The sequence below is a fragment of the Fistularia commersonii genome, chromosome 36 (assembly GCF_037954325.1).
Source record: "Fistularia commersonii isolate RoL2024-O1a breed Wild chromosome 36, RoL_Fcom_v1.0, whole genome shotgun sequence".
Taxonomy (NCBI): domain Eukaryota; kingdom Metazoa; phylum Chordata; class Actinopteri; order Syngnathiformes; family Fistulariidae; genus Fistularia; species Fistularia commersonii.
In genome coordinates this window covers 7,700,137-7,718,960 of record NC_141319.1, presented here as the reverse complement: position 1 = coordinate 7,718,960, position 18,824 = coordinate 7,700,137, and the positions used below count along the sequence as shown (strand labels likewise).

The 18,824-nt window shown below is 53.3% G+C and overlaps 4 protein-coding genes across 5 annotated transcripts in view; 1 reads left to right on the top strand and 3 right to left on the bottom strand.

Annotated features, from left to right (window-relative positions):
- The window catches only part of cd2ap (CD2-associated protein), a 30,894-nt gene extending 26,975 nt beyond the window's left edge, over positions 1-3,919 (bottom strand). The window contains exon 1 of the mRNA XM_086143244.1: positions 3,612-3,919. Coding sequence (XP_085999370.1) covers positions 3,612-3,615 — 4 coding nt within the window. The 5' untranslated portion in view covers positions 3,616-3,919. The remainder of the gene's footprint in view (positions 1-3,611) is intronic.
- A 1,920-nt stretch (positions 3,920-5,839) lies between these two features.
- ppil4 (peptidylprolyl isomerase (cyclophilin)-like 4) lies at positions 5,840-11,330 on the bottom strand. Its single transcript, XM_086143256.1, has 13 exons — positions 11,222-11,330; positions 10,888-10,955; positions 10,155-10,219; positions 9,846-9,963; positions 9,632-9,774; positions 9,416-9,512; positions 9,231-9,347; positions 9,035-9,159; positions 8,899-8,965; positions 8,097-8,208; positions 7,907-8,003; positions 7,653-7,806; positions 5,840-6,395 (listed from the first exon to the last, which is right to left on the bottom strand). The coding sequence occupies exons 1-13, from the start codon at positions 11,289-11,291 to the stop codon at positions 6,237-6,239; spliced, it is 1,392 nt and encodes a 463-aa protein (XP_085999382.1). The 5' UTR covers positions 11,292-11,330; the 3' UTR covers positions 5,840-6,236.
- Positions 11,331-11,350: 20 nt separating this feature from the next.
- ginm1 (glycoprotein integral membrane 1) lies at positions 11,351-14,740 on the top strand. 2 transcript variants are annotated; one of them, XM_086143258.1, is made up of 8 exons: positions 11,351-11,506; positions 11,738-11,803; positions 12,346-12,445; positions 12,555-12,709; positions 12,825-12,984; positions 13,345-13,562; positions 13,650-13,813; positions 13,896-14,740. In XM_086143258.1, exons 1-8 carry the CDS (start codon positions 11,417-11,419, stop codon positions 13,966-13,968), a joined length of 1,026 nt encoding a protein of 341 aa, XP_085999384.1. In that variant the 5' UTR covers positions 11,351-11,416; the 3' UTR covers positions 13,969-14,740. The 2 variants fall into 2 exon arrangements, with proteins under 2 accessions (XP_085999384.1, XP_085999383.1); XM_086143257.1 differs by having other exon boundaries at positions 13,342-13,562.
- On the bottom strand, positions 14,731-18,380 carry katna1 (katanin p60 (ATPase containing) subunit A 1). Its single transcript, XM_086143254.1, has 11 exons — positions 18,226-18,380; positions 17,625-17,789; positions 17,420-17,559; positions 17,106-17,307; positions 16,891-16,988; positions 16,705-16,810; positions 16,451-16,609; positions 15,800-15,926; positions 15,572-15,706; positions 15,182-15,308; positions 14,731-15,063 (listed from the first exon to the last, which is right to left on the bottom strand). Exons 2-11 carry the CDS (start codon positions 17,784-17,786, stop codon positions 14,865-14,867), a joined length of 1,455 nt encoding a protein of 484 aa, XP_085999380.1. The 5' UTR covers positions 17,787-17,789; positions 18,226-18,380; the 3' UTR covers positions 14,731-14,864.
- Between the last annotated feature and the right edge of the window lie 444 nt (positions 18,381-18,824).

Sequence of the window (18,824 nt, the reverse complement as noted above, 5' to 3'; positions counted from 1 at the left end):
TAGACTTGTCAGTGCCGACGACCCTCTGCCTGGAACCCGAGGGGACTGAAGATCCCTGCAGGGGGAGGTCCGCCCACCTTCACACCCTGAAGATACCCCACGGGGCAGAGTGGGAGTCCATTCACACCCAGATGAGAATCCCAACCAAGCAGAAGGAGACATGGGCGCACCCATCGGCAGACCACAGGTGAGCACTGCATGGACGTCTGTAGATACAAGACCTTCAACTCTAGCTCCTCTGTGCAGTCCCAGACACGTCTTCCAACCAAGATGGACGGTGGACACTGCACCTTGGTCCCTTCTCAAGACTCTTCCAACCCGATGGAGGTGAGTTCACGTGTCATCCAGAACTATCTCACCGTGCAGCAGGACTTCTACAGACTTCATGGAAGACCTGCAGCACAGTTTACTTCAGCCCTTCTTCTCCTCCTGAGCACTACCTTGGTGACTCCAGCCAGAGGGCGGCAAACAACACCGATAAAGCTGTTTGATGAGCATTGGGCAACCGGTGGGCGGTGAAACTCCAGCGTCAGCTGCGGCCGAATGGGAGAGCAGCTGGACTTTGGACCTTCAGAGAGAAGTTGAGGCGATCAGGTGTTTTCTGAGCAGCAGCGATCCTTCTGAGGACACCGCCGTCTGTCCCCAAGGAGCTCCTCCGCAACCCCCAAGGAGCTACCTCATTAATCATTTGCGGAGCTGAGGTCCTTCAGAAGAAGCTCCACTTAGATCAAGTCTTACAAGTCATACAAGTCTTGTGGATACATTTGTTCAGTCCCACTCTGGACTGCTATCTGCTGCACCTCAGAGCACGGCAGGAAGGAAGACGATGGAATGGGGAAACACTCAAGGTCACACAGGCGAGCCGGCCAGCAGACGGAAATCAGTGTGTTTCAGGACTTCACATGTATCCTCTCACACACACACACACACACACACACACACACACACACACACACACACACACACACACACACACACACACACACACACACACACACACACACACACACACACACACACACACACACACACACTGGCTAAGGAGGAAACGGCATTCCTTCCTGCTGACCTGAGAAGTTGCTGATATGGCATGAAGGAGTGGACGTCCTACAGGCTCCTTTATTTACCTGCAGGCTGCTGAAGCCTGTGTACATTCCAGCTCATTACTCACACCTGGACGTGAAGTTACACATCTCCACCAGGACACACACACACACACACACACACACACACACACACACACAAAGGCAAACACCTCTACCATGGAGGTCCGGCCACGGTACAGCTTCACCGATATCTGCCGTTCCTCCAAAGACAAACACCAACCTTTTACTCAGATAAATAAGTTCTCCAGGTAGGAAAAGGAGGGGCAGCCCCTTTGTTGAGAAGATGTGATGGTCCAAGGGTTAACGGACGGCTTCAGCGAGGAGCTCCAGAGCAGCCGGCCGTCTCCGCCTTGCAAGCCGCCTCCATGTTCACCCGGCCCAGAGCCAGCTTCCTGCTCCGGCTTCCGCCGCCCACCAGCCCCACGTCCAGGCAGAGATGTCCACCACAAGCTGGAGGAACATTTTGTAAACTTCAAACCGTCGAGGACTTCTTCCATGGAGCAGGTCGCAGCGAACCGGAGCTCCAGCGAAGCAGGTTCCACTGAAGCAGGGTCTGATACCTCCTCCAGTAGAAGGAATGAAGGAGAGAGCTGAGGTGGTGACAACTTCCTTGGTGTTCCTCCTTCTAGTCTCCATGTTGGCACCTGACAGCTCCAGGAAGTGGGTGATCGATCGCAGGCGGCGATCGGGATCGACTGGTGATCGGGATCGATCGGTGATCGGGATCGATCGGCGATGAACTCGGTGACGTCCTCCGGCGGCTCACCTTCCGCTTCAGGTTTGATGTGATGTAACTTCTGCTTCTTCTGAAGAAACTTCCCGTTGGGTGAAAGCAGCCGGCCTGCCGAGGTCCGGCACCTTCAGGCAGTCCAGGGACGTCCTCGCAAAGATCAACACGAGCTTCACACATCTTCTGACGGCGGACGCTTTTTATCTGTCCTCCTCTTCTTCTCTTCTTCTTTAAGGCTTTTCAGAGAAGCTGAGGGTCACAGAGGTTCTGCTGCATCTCACACTCCATGTTGAGCTGCTGGCAGGAGGGCCTCAGGGTGGAGCTCCTTCTGAGAAACCGAGGAACTCACAGTGCCCTCAGCTGGACTTGTGAAGAAGGGTTGGATCGATGTTCTTGGATGAGAACATCTGCGAGTCCTCCAACTTCCACAGAGAATCGTCTCGGAGCTCGCAGGAGAAAATCTAATCAGGCACAGTTACAGCAAGATGGTTCTTCTGAAGTCTCTGAACACACTCGACTGTCCTTCAAGGCCTTCAGGGAGCAACAATAAAACCAGTCATCTGAAAGTCTCCTCACTCAGTTCACCAGTGATTCTGATGATTGAGGAGATCCGCAACCATTTCCCAACCTCTGAGATGTTCTCGGCCGCAGAGAACATCCAGCCCGTTGAGGTTCCCTCTCGGCTCAGGCGTGTCAGAACACCTCCGAGCCGATCCTCGGTCACCCGCCGCCCGAGGGCAGGCATACCTCTGAGAGGAGGACGATGTTCTAGGAGCTGCCTGGAGGACGTTCACCTCCACAGCCAGGATGGAAAGAGACCTGAGGAGAGCAGACCGAGCTGCAAGATGTCTCCACGGGAGGAGTCACGCTCCTCACGGCTCAAGTCCATCCGGATTGATTACTGGACTCAGATACCAACATTAATGTGAGCATCTCTCTCTCACACACACACACACACACACACACACACACACACACACACACACACACACACACACAGCAGAGCAGCGTCTGTCCAGAAACATGTCCGACCAAGGCCCCGCACCTCAAACCCAGAACCTGTCTGTCAACATAGCTCAGGTCTGGAACGGCATGCAAAACACACACTCACACACACACACAGGACGAACTGAAGGTTACCATACATACAGTTTTCTGTATATATATACACACACACACATATATGAGTGTGTGTGTGAGTGTATGAAGGTCAGGATGTGTGTGTCAGACAGTAAGACAAGAACTTTCCTCTGAGCCCGTGGAAGAGACGAGTCCTGGATCTGCAGAATCCTCAATGTCAGCTCACATTTGGAGCAAATAAACAAAAGTCACAGGTGGTGGGTGGAGGTCAGGAGGTCAGAGGTCAGAGGTCAGGTGTTTGCATGGGGGCTGTCAAGAGTGAGGAAGTCTCTGGCGGGTGTTGAGTTGCCGCGGCTCAGCTCCTCGTCTGTCCCGCATCAGATCCCGCCTGTGGACCAAAGTTCACGGAGGGCCGTGGACGCGCTCCGCGGCCACGTTGACAGCGGCTCATTCCGGGATGTCGCCGGGGCTCCGCGGCTCCCGGCTAGCCGCGGGCTAGGCTAACCTCCTAGCTAAGCGGCTAACTTTAAGGGGCTGCTGGCGAACGTTCCGGCGGCGTCTCAAGACGCGGCGGCCGGTCCGGGGGTCCCCGCGGCGCGGAGACGGAGGGCGGCGGGCGGAAGGCGGACGGAGGGGGCCCGGTTTGCCGACACAAATAAACACCAGCGCCACATCACGGAAAAAAAAAAACTCACCCATTCCTGACGGCGGCGGTGGGAGTCTCCTCTCCGGCGGCTAGCTAGGCTACGAGCCGGGGGACGGCGGCGGCGGCGGCGGCGGGGGAACCGAACGATACGCTCCGGCCGGGAAGACGCAGGTTAGGCGAGCCGAGGATCCATTCGCCTTCGCCCGAGCAGCAGCCTCCCCTCGTCTCCCTGCCCCGGCGGTGGCTGGAGATCACGGTGCAGGAAGTTGGCCAGGAGTCTCCACCTTTCTTGGACGCGCCTCCGCGGGCTGCGACTGGCTGCCCGCCGCCGCCCGAAACTACAAGACCGCCGGAAACTTCGCGAGGTTTCCACCGGGAAGTCCCGCGAGAGCGGCGTCTCGTGGAATGTTGATCCCCGCTGTGTTATTATTGTCCCACTCAGCAAGTACTCTACGTGTGTGTGTGTGTGTGTGTGTGTGTGTGTGTGTGTGTGTGTGTGTGTGTGTGTGTGTGTGTGTGTGTGTGTGTGTGTGTGTGTGTGTGTGTCGCGGTTGCGGTCCGGTTGAGTCATGGGAAAGATGGTTTGGCGACCCGGTGAAAAGAAAACACGAAAATGTCCCCTTTGGTTTTTCAGTCTGTGGAAAAAAATCCTGGACTATGAGGTTATTTTTGGAAAGTGAAAGCAGGAAATACAAGCCTGATGAGAAAAGAGACCACAAACACCGTTTTTATTGTGCACTCACATAATGAGTGTATCCTCTTCCTACTACCTGGTGTTTACATCCAGAATGCCAACAGATCGCCAGAGAGCGGCAGACCCGGTCCTGGTCCTGGTCCTGGTCCAGGATCTCAGGATGTGGCACTTCAGAACGTCTCGGGTGGAACCGACCCCTGGTGACCTGAGACATCACCAGCAGAAAAACAAAAACAACATCTGTATCTATATCCTTTATTTGCATATTCTTTCCTATGTTTTCTTCTCGCGCGCCCTGGACGGTGCTGTAGTGCTGATACGTCGGCAAACGAGCTCGGCTTTTCGAAGCGAGAAGATGCCAGGACCTCGTCTTCATAGATGCTATCATGACTCGTCCTTCGTTGTCACCTGTGACTAATTATTGGTCATTTTTTGAGCTTTTGCACGGTGGATCTTCGAGTAATGTTGTTTCAAAGCTCTGTATGTGAACATATGGCAGTATTGACGAGAAAGTTGACTTTGACCGTGACGTAACGCGGTGGCCCTCTGAGAAGGACGGCTCTTTGAACGTCCAAATAAGATCCGGTCCAATGACGACCAGTCATGTGAAACACTCCATCTACTGGAACATCTGGACCTCCGGCCCACGTCTTCTGGACAAATCAGTGGAGGTGGAGGTGAAGATGAAGGGGTTTCATCTCCAGTAGACATGTATGTATGTATGTATGAATATATGTATATGTATGCATGCATATATATGTATATATGCATGTATGAATTGCATATGTATTATTGTATGTATTTGTGTGCACATATATGATTATATGAATGTATAAATATATGCATGCATGCATGTTTGTGTATGCCTGTATGTGTGTTTATGTATATATGTGTGTATGCGTATGCATGTGTGTATTGTATATTTAATGTATGTATTTGTGTCAATCACACATATGTATGATTGTGTATGTATGAATATAGGTATGTATGTGTCTTTTATATGTATGGATGTATGCATGTATGATTGTATATACTGTACATGTAAGTGCATATGCATGTATATTTATGCGGTTATGTATGAATGTATTTTGTGTGTATATGTATGCGTTGTCTGTATTGTGTGTATATATATGTACTTCCAATGTTTGTATGAATGTGTGTGTATGTATGGATTTGTGTGTGTATGTATGTATATATATATATATAGGTTTGAATCTAGGTATATATGTATGTGCATGTACAGATGAACATACATGTATGTGTTTGTGTCTACATATGTACATGTACATATATACCTACATTAACACACACATACCCATCCATACATACATAAGACAGGTATGTATGAGTATTGTGTGCGCACATACGTATGTATGTATGTATGTATGTATATGTTAACACACTATTTGTGTCTGGACATTTTTTTTGAAACACATTTAAACTGGTCAACATTAAACGTTCACACATACCGCACTATTTTCTTGTTGAGTTAATCATTATTAGTTTTTTTCTTTTTGTTTACCGACATTAATCCCGGTTAAAATGTTTCAAATCTTTTGTCAATAATGCAACCCTGAATCTAATTTTGAAGATAGAAGTCGTCTTTATGGCAGAGAAAATACAAAGTGAAACTTCTTCTGCACACAGCCTGGTAGAAGACCACAGTTTGCAACAAGAATGACATTTTAGCATGATTATCTTTTTGTACAACGTGAAACAAAAAAACGTGTCTGGTAACAAGTGACAGGGGTTGGATGAGAAGTTAAAATAGTACTTGTGATCTTGGTATGAAGGCGTGGTGTGAGAGCGGTGGTTCTAGTGGAGTGAACCAGCGTCAGTAGGAAGTTTGAGGGAGCGATATTTTCCAGCCGGTGAACGACAGAGTGAGGCGGCGCCTCGACGTCCAGGATCCGACACACATCTTTGTCAAAGGTATCAAAAACAAAGTGAAAACATGGCTAGTTTGGAAGGGGTCTCTCCTCATCGGTATCTCCGGTCCTTGTCCTTGGACTTCCTCGGCGAGCGGCTGTGACTGCGGTCCCGGTGGCCCCTGTGTCGGTCCCGGGACCGGGCCCGCTTGTGGTCCCGGTCTCTGGAGCGGGACCGGGAGCGCTGGCGGCCCGCCTTCCTGTCCCTCTCCTGGGGGTTGGAAAGACAACGCCGTCCTCAGAACATTACCTTCATCTCATATCTGGACGCATCCGGGGAGAAACAACCCCACCTTCACGCACTCGTCTAACATCCCTCAGAATATTCCGGGTCAGCTGGCCGACAGCCTCGCATCACAAACACAAGATTCACCTGCCACAGAAATCTTACTGACTCTCCTTTTACATTTTCATTGTATTTTCTAATGTTTTAGGGTTTTTTTTTTTGAAGAGACTACTGGCAATGTTGCTCATGGAGTTTTTTTTCCGTCAGTGAAAATAATCATGATACCAATAAATATGTATATACGTACGTCTGTATTAGAACTTCACGGATACTGGATTATATTAAGTGTCTCTTGTTATTGCAGATCTGTTCGCAGTCATAACACTTAAAGGAGAAAGTCTACGGTCTCTTGAAACAACTTCCTGTTAGCATCACACCTTTAGCATGAGCGCTGGTGTCTTCTTCTCTTGGCTTTGCCCTTCAGGGTCTCCACACTGAATCCACCTTCTCCATCTCACCCTGTTCTCTGGATCCTCCTCTCTCACACCAACTACCTTCATACCCTCTCTCACTACCTCCATAAATCTTCTCCATGGTCTTCCTCGAGATTCCTGATCTCCACTCCCTGTAGCCTCACCGTTCCACCTGAGTTCCTCTCATTCACACACATATATTCTGTCTTGCTGTGACTAACTTTCATTCCTCTCCTTTCCAGAGCATACCTCCACCTCTCCATCTCACCTCTTCTACCCTTGTCTCTTTCATTCTACCAAATCATCAGCTCCTCAAAGTACTCTTTCCATCTTCCCATCACTCTTCTAGCATCTGTCAATACATTTCCCTCTCTATCCTTAATCACATCCTGTTTCGCCAGCCTGTCTAGATCATTCTCTCCCTCCTTACTCTCCAACCGAGCATACAAGTCATCATATGTCCTTTGTTTTGCCTTCGCTGCCTCTATCTCTACGCTCCTGCCTTCAGTCTGAGGACGGGAGCCGAGTCGTCCTTGTTTTCCCGACACGTCCCGCGTCATACCAACGCCTCCCCGTCTCATGTCATGATCTCCAGCGCCTCCCGCTGAGCGGACCCACCCGCTCGCTGCGAATCCTTTGGTGACTTCTTGTAAATTTCACGGTGATTCCTGCTGATTTCGAACGCATTATTACCGGGGATTTAGATCTTAATCTTTCCACGTGAGGTTTGTTTCTCAGGGAAGCGTCGAAACTGATTTCCAGATCAAACCTTGTGCTTCTTCTGTTTCCTGCCCTCCTCTTCGTCCGAATGGTGACGGTGTCGCTTCTCCTTGTGCTTCTTCTCCGAGCGCTGGCGGCTCCCCGACTCCGACGACTCCTCCTCTTCCTCCTCCTCCTCCGCCACCAGAAGGTCGTACCTGGAGCTTTTTAGGGGGGAAGAGTTATGGAAACCACGGGGAGGCAAAGGGGGGCAGAGAAAGGGAACGGCGGCCCCACGGGGGGCCCTGGGCCCGGGGAGGATACTCCTGCTGGGGCTTGGCCTGCTCCTTGAGGGCCAGCTTGGACTGCTTCTCCAGGTCCTTCTCGTAGGCCTTGAAGTCATCTTTGGTGTATTTCCCGCCTGCGGCACAGAGGTCAGGGCGAGGTCACGGCGCCCGTCGGTCGGCGACGGCGATAGTTGACGATCAGAGCGTCCGGGCCGGCCGAGGGTTACCTTTCCCTTTCCACCTGATCTTTGCCACCGACTGGCTGAAGTCCACGTGAATGCGCCGGTCGTCGATGAGCACGTTGTCCATTTTGAAGTAGGCCTTCTCGCAGTCCTCTTGCTGTCGAGACGAGGAGGAGACGCGGTCAGGATGAAGACGGCGGTGCCGAACCACCAGGACTCTGCGGGCCTTCCTGACATTTCTGGTTGTTCACATTATTTACTCTTATAAAATACATTCTTCTAATAGCTAAACATGTAAAGAAAGGCAAGTCTCTCCAGCTTCTCTCAAAGCTCCTGTCATCTCATTGTGCTTCCCCATCATCTTTAATGATATCTGACTGATATTCCTCAATATTTTTACCAAACATATTATTAACATACGTTCTTTCCAATCTTTCAGTTTATTCCTGCCATTCCCCCTCGGAGGGGGTCAAAGAGCATCGTGGTTTATATCGTTTTCTTCAGATGCTTGTCGTTGTATTTCCAATTATAAGTGGATTTTTTTTTTCTATTGTTTTCAATAATATGTGAATAATAGAATCTGTAAATGACTGCATTAACTCTTGCTTGTGACAATAACACAAAGCAAAGTAAGATAATAAGAAGTCTTTAGATGGAGCTCATTCTGCTGGAAAACAACACGCCAGACTGGTCATTTGGTCAGGTGGCGCCCCCTAGTGGCCGGGGGGTGAACTGCACCTCCACGGTTCAACACTGCCACAGCAGAACTTGACATTTCCAGAACAATCACAATCAGATCATTTCCAGAAGTACTCTGACTGGCGAAGCACATGGAGACATGACTGACCTTCTCAAACTCAATGAAGGCGTAGCAGAGGGAATCCCCGGTCTTCCAGTCCCTGATGATCTCACAGCTGCAGGGGAACATCAACAGCAGGTCAGCGTGAAGCCCACTCACCCCAACTCACACAGTGGAGCCTCACCTTTGTATCGTGCCAAAGCGTGAAAAGATGATTTCCAGGTCCTCGTCTGTGGTCACGGGGTTCAGCTTGCACACAAACAGCACGTTCTCCGGAGGCTTCACCTCTGCGTCGGGGAGGTCGCCCACCTTGGGGAGGGTTCATTCAGACTGAGCGGACACCCGGGGTGTTCTGGCCGAACCTCGGCCGATCGCCTTACCATCTCCAGCAGGATGGCCCGGGTCTTGGCTTCTTTGGTGTTCAGCCTCTCCTCCAGCTCCTCGGCTCCTTTCCCGCCCGTGTCGTCGATGTCCTCGTCCGCCCCGATGCGGCCGCTCTGCACAGCACACGACACTCGGGTCATTTAAGCCTGGAAGGTGCGGCGGCGTCCGCGGGCCGACTCACATCCAGCTGCTCCTTGGTGGGCTCGGGGGAGCGGTCCGGCACCGGCAGGTCGGGGGGGTCGTCGAACGGGTCTTCCAGGACCACAGTGTGGTTTATCCTGAAGCAGAGAGGAACTCTCATCCGGGTTTGGACATAAATATACCGGATACCGAAAGCGCGGGGACTTCTGGTCACATTGGGAAAGTTCCGGCGACTCCTTAACCCCCTCAGACCCACCTGACGTCCTGGAACGGGACAAAATCCTTGTCCACGAAGGTCTCGTTGATTTTGGACAGGACGTCCATACCTTCGGTCACCTCCCCGAAGACGGTGTGAACTCCGTCCAGGTAGTCCAGGTTCTCTCCGGTGGTGATGAGGAACTGGACGGGGATCAGAGTGCACGTGAGCGACAGCCGGACGGCGCCTGGCGTGCCGGGTCGGCGCGGCTCACCTGTGAGCCGTGCTGGTCCTGTCCATTGTTAACCATAGACACCGTCCCCTTCTTCCTGTGTTTGATGCGCGGCATTTTCTCTGCGTCGAAGAAGCGGGCCTGGTCCCCGTACAGTTTGCTGGAAACCAGTTACTCCTCATTACACTGGTGATCTGACGTGATGTTATGTGCAGATATCACAATTTATCCATACACGCACACGACACACTCTCGTTCTTTCAATATTCATTTTCTCCATATTGTGTATGTGCTGTTGCCTGGATGCAGCGCCCCCTTCTGGTGAGGACAGGGACTGCACCGTCTCCTGACCTGTAGATGGAATCCCCCCCGCGGCCCGTCCCGGTGGGGTCTCCAGTCTGGATGATGAAGTCTCTCTGGAGAGGACAGAGACAGACTGAAGCAGCGTGGATAGAAATGAAAGAGGTTTGGAGGGCAAAACTCCATTTTCTTTGGAAATTCAGTGTGTCTCTCTAGGGGCACTGTTTGTGCCCGTGGGGTTGGAGTGACTGACCGCGGAGTGAAAACACAACTGGCTGATATCAAGGGGCAAACGGGTCTAGAAATAACATCAAAAATCTATGAGAAACTGCTGGAAAAGTATGGAATAAAAACAGTAAAAGTACACACAAGTCTTCCTATCCCTTTAAGATCATCACATCCACTCCTGCCCACGTTTCATCACCCCTGCCTTAATGACATCAGAGCTTCTTTCAGCTAAAGGGAAACACACACACACACACCTGACCTACAGTCTTGAGCTTTATGTCTAGCGTTACATCGTAATGTCCCAAGACAACAACACCACTCCTGGACATGTTGCCTGCCTGCCTTTATGTAATCAGGGCCCCCATGTGTGATTGACTAATACACACACACACCAAAGTTACAGTCCAAAGATACGTGTTATAGCATAGCTTAAGATGATAACAACGACAAAGATGACTGCACAATATCACCACTCTCAGATGGAGTGAGAACAGGATCAAATCCAGCATAAAACAGAACTGAGATCTGAGGAGTCAGTCGTGACCTTTGACCTTACCTGGACATTGTAGATGAGGCAGTAGTTGTAGTACTTGATCTTGCATAATTTGAGGAAGTTGATGCAAGCTGAAAATAAAACACACTGAAATTAATAGCCCGTAAGCGGAGGGTAAATGATTAATTCAGACTCAGACTGACTGCAAAGGGCCAGGTAAATAGATTTATGTCGCTCTTGTTGACGACCAAACGACAGTTAGCTAAGCTAACAGCTAAAGCGAGCCGCTACTTATTCTGTAATTCAGCTAAACGTTTCAGCTAGCGTTAGCCCCGCAGACCGCCGATGTATTCATCCGTGCAGTTTACTTCGCGTTACCACCGCACAACGGCCGTACTTTTTGGTCGCTCGTCTGTAAACAAATCAATCACGATGTCGCCCAGCGTCGTTTCAAGGAGCACCGCCATTGCCACGGCGAGATCTCGCGAGAGTGAGGTTGCGCATAAATTCCCACGCGCATGCGCAATCCTCTACGCCTCTTCCGTCGATGGTATCGCCGTCGCGCTGCGGTAGCTCTTCATCTCCGTAGATAATGAAAATGTCGGGCCATATGTGTTGTGGCGTATTTATGTTCTTGGCCGTGGTGGCGTCCACGGAGCCTTCGCTCGGGCAGCTGATCACGGTAAGGTCCCGGACCACAACAATAACAAACGGCTCACCGAGGCTCCGGCGCCGGATGACGTCGCCCGCTTAACCGGTGGCGCTAACGCTAGCTAGCACAGTTCTAGCCAATAACAGAGGCTAGCTAGCTAGCTAGGGTTAGCCTCCTCTGTTGTTGTTTTTCTGACACCTAGAAAACCTCAAGTCTTCTCCGAACATTAACTCCGATTGACAGATATCTTTCTCCACGCAGGAAAATATTCTGATCAATGTGACAGCGGGGACCGTGACGGACACGCCGGACTCCAACAACCTGCAGGTACAACGTGTTACTGAGACTGCAGAGACAGCAAACATCCTGACACCAGTTCACTGCATCTGCTTTGGGATTTAAATAAGCACAACTGAGGATTCCCCAAAATTAGTATTGAGTTTAATAACTCAATCATTCCTTTTGACATTGTAGCACAGAACCGGTGTGATAATTCCCTGCAAATCTGTTGTGTCTTCACAACATTTTTCCCGCTAATTCAAATTCATTTCACTATATGTGCACTGTATGTGCACCTTAAAATAAAATGTATTATCATTGTTATTATTAGGATCAGTACCAGAGGGTGGAGATGGCAAACTCAGGCTTGGTAAGAAGCCCAGAGCAAGAGGGTTCCACGTTCTCCTACCTGGGTTCTCCAGGTTCTCTGTCTGCAGTCCCAAAAGATCCTTAAATTGTCCGCTGGTCAAAGTATATAATTCAGTGATATTAGAAGAAAAGTTGAGCCCCTTGTCCCAGCACCTGGAAGCCTCTGAGATGTTCCTCTCTGCCGGCTGATCCCCTTTCTCTTCTCCGCCCCTTCTTCTCAGCTGAGTTTGAACATCTCCGTCGGAGACGAGCAGGTGTTGGTGAACGAAGTGCCGGTGGAGCTGTCGGGGGTGACCCGCCTCAACTGTTCGGCCCTGCTCTGTGAGTTCCTGCCGCTCCTCCCGGTGGCGTGGTGGAGGTGGAGGTGGAGGTGGTGGTGGAGATGGAGGTGGAGGTGGTGAGCTGATGGGCTGTGGTTGTATTTGTCCAGTGGACGGCGGCAACGCCAGCAGCGAGGCAGAAGGTGGGGACGTGGTCTCCACTGTAACCCGGGTGATGGTGATCCAGAACCGGCTCTACAGCGACTCGGAGGAAGTGTTGGCCCTGCAGGTGTTCAGCGAGGTCATTGAGATGGAGGGCAAGAAGGTGAGAGCTTCATCGAGAGAAGCTTGATCTGTCAGGAAACCTCTTCGTAGCACCTTCGCCCGATGCATCGGGTTCTTCTGGACTTCTAAGCGGCGTCTTGTGGGATCTCTGGCAGGTCCAGCAGCCGGAGATGTGTGAGGTGAAGCTGCTGATTAGTCCGGACTTCCAGAAGCTGGACCAGTTCGTCAACGTCTATCCCATCGGCCACAGCGAGATCTTCAAGGTCCCCCGCGAGAAGGACGTGGTGGTCACGCAGCCGCCCGGCCCCCGCAGAGGTACCGGGGGGTCAGAACCGCCGGGGAGGGGAAATAAGTTCTTCACCGTGGCAACCTGAGAGAACCTTCTCCTTCAGCCGACCCCGGCCTCATCCTGGTCAGCGGGGTAACTTGAAGGTTCAGGCTCAGAAGGTTTGACTCATGAATTTCAGGTTGTTTTTCTCTGAAATCCCTGCCGACGTCTCTGCTCCGCCGAGAGCCTGCTAGAAGGCTCCCGCTCGGCCTGAAGGCGCCTGGAAGGCAACAAGAGGGTGACGCCAGCAGATGAGGGTGAGCCATCAGTCTGAGGATCAGAGTGTAAGCTGGGTCGGTGTGTGTGTGTGTGTGTGTGTGTGTGTGTGTGTGTGTGTGTCCCAGCAGAGGACCAGGTGGTGTCTCACACCACCAGCCAGTCTCCGCTCAGACACTCGGAAACCACCCGGCAGGAGTTTGCCGCCCCCGGGAAGCTGCCGGAGACGCCGCTGAGGATGGACCGCGACCAGCTGCGCGACCTGATCTACAACGGCGAGTACGAGGACGGGGCGGCGCCGCGGGACGCCTCGGAGGCTCCGCCCACCGACTACCTGCCCTCCTACTCGGTGAGCGGAACGCGCCAACATTTTGAAGAAGTGGGAAGTGATGGGCGGGAGGCGGCGTGCGTCCGGTGACCCGCTTCCTGTCGGCAGGCCGTGTGCGGCTGGCTGGACCGGGTCCGCGAGCGCCTCCGCGTCTTTTGGACCGAGTCGCTGCCGCTCTTCTTCCTGGTCATGTGGGTGGTGGTGATCGGCGTCGCCGGCTCGGCCGTCGTCCTGAAGGTCCTGGACCTGGTGTCCCCGGCGCCGGAGCCCACGTGAGTCCGGGATTCGAAGCGCGGGTCCTTCGCCGGCGTTCGCGATCGGGTGACTGACGGCGCCGCGGTTCCGTTCCCGCAGGCCCGAGCCCGGCGTGAGGCGAGAGGACGAGAAGCTGAAGCTGCTGGAGAACATGGAGACCCAGCGGCAGTGAAGACCCTCCTCCCCAGCTCGGCCCCCCGTCCCCCCGAAGCCCATCCCATGAAGACGAGGGGGGACCGGAGCCGGACCAGGAGCCGGCGAGGAGACGGCGGGGGGGGGGGGGGGGTCTTCGTTCCTCTGTCGGTCCCAATAAATGAACTTTAAACACCAAAACATTAGAATCCCAATGATCTGAAAGGACGAAGGAGGCCGAGGACCAGCACCTTCGTGGAGGCACCGGCCGACCGAGCGGCCGGCAGAGGACGGACGCTCCCCGCAGGAGGTGGAGCGCCTCAGGCGTCCCAACCGGACCTCCAGAACCGAGCGCCGTCCGGCCACTTGGGACATCCCGGAAGCTTCTCTGAGAAGAAGGAGCGGCGGTCCTCCTGGATCCAGACCATCCTGGAATGTAGAAACTGGAACATTGTGCACGTGGGCGTGCACGTCACACCGGCCCCGTGGTCTCCTGTGAGGCCGGTGCACGTGAGGACCGACCCGAAGCCTCGAGTCAAAACCTTCTGGCCGCGGAGTCGGGTCGGCCGCGGTTCTTCTGCCAAAACCTCCGTCTCCCAGGACTGCACCTTCTCAGAAGGTCTGAGAAGATCTGAGAAGATCACCTTAGCCTCCAGACGGTGGGGCTTCACCTTCTTGTTGATTCTTGAGCTTTTCTGAAGTTTCCATCCAAACTTCTGACTGCAATTTGGAATTTGTAGAAAATGTCTGAAGGTCAGAATGGAAACGCTTCCTCACACACACCAATAAAGTGATGGACTTATTGATGGAAACATCTGGTTTGGTCTTTATTGATTCTTTAACTGAACAAAAGAAGAAGATCTGATGAAGCTCAATATCTTTAAAACGGACACTCAGGGACAGATGACACACACACACACACACACACACACTCCCTCAGCAGGACCCGAACTCCTGGATCCAGTGCTCGTACTTCTCCAGGTCGGCCGCCGACACGGACTTGGAGACCTTCCTGAGGGCGGCCTCGAAGTCCTCCATGGTGGTGGGCAGGTGCATCTCGTCCCTGGAGATGTTGCGGATCTCCTCGGGCGTCAGGCCCTCGATGCGCCGCCGCATGGCCATCAGGGAGGCGTCCCTGAGGGGGCGGAGCCGAAGGGGCGGAGCTTAACAGACCTTCGCGTGACCCCGCCTTCCGCTCGGCGGAGCAGAAGATCCATCCCATAATGTCACGCGTCCGTTCATTCATCCGGTACCTGCAGACGTTGGTGATGTCGGCCCCGGAGTAGCCGTCCATCTGCTGGGCGATCCTGTCCAGGTCCACGTCCGCCGCCAGCTCCAGCTCCTTCAGGTTGATCCTCAGCAGCTCCACCCGGCCCTTGGCTGAGGAGGACACACACCAGAAGGAACCATGAAGCTCTTCTCCTCCTCCTCCAGACCTCCAACATCAGCATCCTTCTCCCCAGATCTTCTCCGTCCACGTCCGAACCCTCTCGGTGTGACTTTATCTCCAGAACATCCACCATGTGATGTCCCTCTGACGGACTCCGTCCGCCTCCGCCTTCTTCATCTCCAGCCGCTCCAGGAGACCAGATGTTATCAATCGAACCAAAAGACTTTCCCTGAAGGTGTAGGAGACCACGCACTGGAGGGCAGGGGGATGTAGATCCTCTTCTCCAGGCGGCGCCGCAGGGCCTCGTCGATGTCCCAGGGGAAGTTGGTGGCGGCGAGAACCATCACCATCTTGGACGGGTCGTCGCCCTCCGAGGCTCCGCCCACGCCTGGTCGGGTTTGAGAAGACAGCAGGTGTGAGAGTGTGTGTGTGTGTGTGTGTGTGTGTGTGTGTGTGTGTGTGTGTGTGTGTGTGAGCTGACCGTCCATCTGCACCAGCAGCTCGGCCTTCACGCGGCGGCTGGCCTCGTGCTCCTCAGACGTTCCTCTGCGGCTGCACATGGAGTCGATCTCGTCGATGAAGATGGTGGTCGGAGCGTAGAACCTCGCCTGAGGAACATCACACTTCTGATCACCTGTGGAAGCCTCAGCCTGTCAATCAATCTCCAACTAGGACAGGGTGTGTGTGTGTGTGTGTGTGCAAGAAGATTGGTGAGGGGCTGAGGCTCCGCCCCCTCCTCTGGATTACTAATTGATTGATCAGTGATTATTGGAAATCGGCTGCTGGTGGAAGCAAGACGGAGAAGGAACCTTCAGAACATCTGGACTGAAGGTCCAAAGGTGCACTGATGGTCTTCAGGGGTGGAGGAATACAAGAGGAACATCTGATGAATGGAGCACTTTAGCAGCATATACGCTCCCGACACACACACACACACACACACACACACACACACACACACACACACACACACACACACACACACACACACACACACACACAGCAGTGAATGTTCTCAGCAGTGTTTGATGGTCATGTGAGGCCATCATATGACCGGATTAAAAACACACACACACACACACACACACACACACACACACACACACACAGGCTGTGAGGCAGAAGGTCTCACCATCTCAAAGAGCAGGCGGACCAGCTTCTCCGACTCTCCTCGGTACTTGGAGGTCAGCGTGGAGGAGGACACATTGAAGAAGGTGGTCCTGCACTCGGTGGCCACGGCCTTCGCCAGCAGGGTCTTCCCCGTCCCAGGAGGTCCCACCATCAGGACCCCCTGACACACACACACACACACACACACACACGTATATACACATAGGCAACACACACACGTATATAAACATAAGAAACACACACACACACACACACCTTCCAAGGCCTCCTGATGCCCTTGAAGAACGCCGGCATCCACATGGGCAGGACCACCGCCTCCTTCAGGAGCTTCTTGGCGTCCTCAAGGTCAGCGATGTCGTCCCTGAGGGCCACTGAGACGTCACACACACACACACACACACACACACACACACAGCAGGAATGTGTCCCATTGAGACCCACCACTTGATGTTGGGGTTCTGGGAGATGATGTCCCTCTCCAGGGCCTCCACCAGGTCCTTGTCAAACCCGGTACCGTCGAACTTCCGGGGCTCCTTCTCCTGGGGGGGGCAGGCAAACACCGTCACACACACACACACACACACACACACACACACACACACACACACACACACACACACACACACACACTCTCTTTCTTCTTGCAGGGAGCTGACCTTCTCCTCCTTGGGTTTCGCCGGTGCCTCCTTGGACTCCCTGCGGTCCCGGTCCCGGCCCCGGGGGCCCCGGTTCCGGTCCCCGTTGGCCCCCCGGCCCAGGTGTCGGGGCTGGGCTCGGACCGCCAGGCTCACGCGGTGGTTCGGAGGTCTGCTCTCCTTCTGGGCGTTGGCTGGACGGCTGACCGGACACGGAGAGTGTCTGGAGGTTCGAGGAGAACATCAGCGGGAGCTTCCAGGAGCCGCCGAGACCTGAACCCAACCCGGTCTCCCGGACATCGACCCGCTCAGGTGGAGCTTCTGTCATCAGATACCTGGGCTCGGCGTGGACGGGCCGCGGCTCGCCGTCGTCCCCGCGCTCCCCGGGCCTGCTGGCGGCGTCCAGGTTGAAGTCCTCCAGCGTGGACATGATGTCCTGCACCTGCCGGTTCTCCTCGCTGATCTCGTAGCACAGCTGAGGGACCAGAGAAGGTCAGGCCGGAAGCGAAGGCGCCCAGAAGAGGAGCCGCCGCCGCTTACCTGCTGCCACCTCTGGGGGGCGCCGCCGTCCCGGGCCGAGGAGACGAACCTTCTGATCTGCTCCAGCAGACCTCCATACAGGACGCTGGCAGAGCTGTAGTTCCCCAGCAGAGCGTACTCCCTCGCCAGCTTCAGGTTCTCACTGATGTCCCTCAGACTCATGGCCTGCAGGCAGGACACACCTGTGAGGGAGAAGACCTCCACACCTGGACCAGGACCAGGACCAGGACCTGCACCTGGACCAGGACCAGGAACTGACCCTGGCTGGAGGCTGACTGGTTTTATCAAAACACAGGTGTGTGTGTGTGTTTGTTTGAGTGTGTGTGTGCGTGTGTGTGTGTGTGTGTGTGTGAGAACGGACCCCCCCTCCTAAAAGAAAACAAACACGGCTCGCGCTCCCTCAAACGTAAAGAGATTTCTAATAATCGATCAGGATCGATGGGACGCGCCACTTCCGGTCCCACGTCCTCTCCCGCTGTTTGTTCTTCTCCGGACGCACTTTACTTCCGGTAAAGTTGCGTTAAAGTTGCGTCACGGGCGTTAAAAAGGCGGTAGAAAGTGTCAAAGTAACGCGTTCTTCCGTGAACGCGACGAAACTCACCGCCTCGCTTCCGTCACGCGTGTCCGTGTCCGTGTCCGTGGCTCCCGCGGGTCGTGACGGCGCCTCCAGGCTTCCGCCCGGCTTTTGAAAGCTTTCCACTTCCGCCGGTTCCTTTCAAAATAAAAGTTTGTTTTTCTCTCTTCCTCGACTCCAAAGCAGCTTCCGGTTGTTTTCTGAACGGTTTTCTTCCGATCGGCAGATCGATACTTCTGATCGCCGCGCGATTGGAACCGAGCTCACGCCAAATCCGACCCATTTCCGGGGGGGGCAGAGGGCGGGAAAGCGGATTTTCATTCCTGAATCGATCATTCAGAGCGGATCAATGGGATTTCACGTCATGTGTTCCGGTTCACAGGCGGGAAACAACAACAACAACCAACAACTCACTAAGATAAAATATACTTTATTGATCCCCTTAGGTGACGTTCCTTTGTCACAGCGGCGTAACAGCTATAATGACAAAAAAGGAAATAAATATGAATATAAATATGAGTAGAAATAGAAATGCAGAAGACAAGAGAGAGCAAGAAAAACAATCCATGAATAAATAGACAGCAGATAAGTAAACAACAGGCAACATCAGGGATGAACAACGGGCA

Coding starts and splice junctions, on each gene's coding strand:
- ppil4 (XM_086143256.1), bottom strand. CDS start 11,291: ATGGCGGTGCTCCTTGAAACGACGCTGGGCGACATCGTGATTGATTTG. Junction 8,209..8,898: donor CCTTCATTGAGTTTGAGAAG/GTCAGTCATGTC, acceptor TCGTCTCGACAG/CAAGAGGACTGCGAGAAGGC. Junction 6,396..7,652: donor GGAAACAGAAGAAGCACAAG/GTTTGATCTGGA, acceptor TCCAACCCCCAG/GAGAGGGACAGGAAGGCGGG.
- ginm1 (XM_086143257.1), top strand. CDS start 11,417: ATGAAAATGTCGGGCCATATGTGTTGTGGCGTATTTATGTTCTTGGCC. Junction 11,507..11,737: donor CGCTCGGGCAGCTGATCACG/GTAAGGTCCCGG, acceptor TTCTCCACGCAG/GAAAATATTCTGATCAATGT. Junction 13,563..13,649: donor ACTACCTGCCCTCCTACTCG/GTGAGCGGAACG, acceptor TCCTGTCGGCAG/GCCGTGTGCGGCTGGCTGGA.
- katna1 (XM_086143254.1), bottom strand. CDS start 17,786: ATGAGTCTGAGGGACATCAGTGAGAACCTGAAGCTGGCGAGGGAGTAC. Junction 15,707..15,799: donor GCTGCTGGTGCAGATGGACG/GTCAGCTCACAC, acceptor AAACCCGACCAG/GCGTGGGCGGAGCCTCGGAG. Junction 15,309..15,571: donor CTACATCCCCCTGCCCTCCA/GTGCGTGGTCTC, acceptor TGTCCTCCTCAG/CCAAGGGCCGGGTGGAGCTG.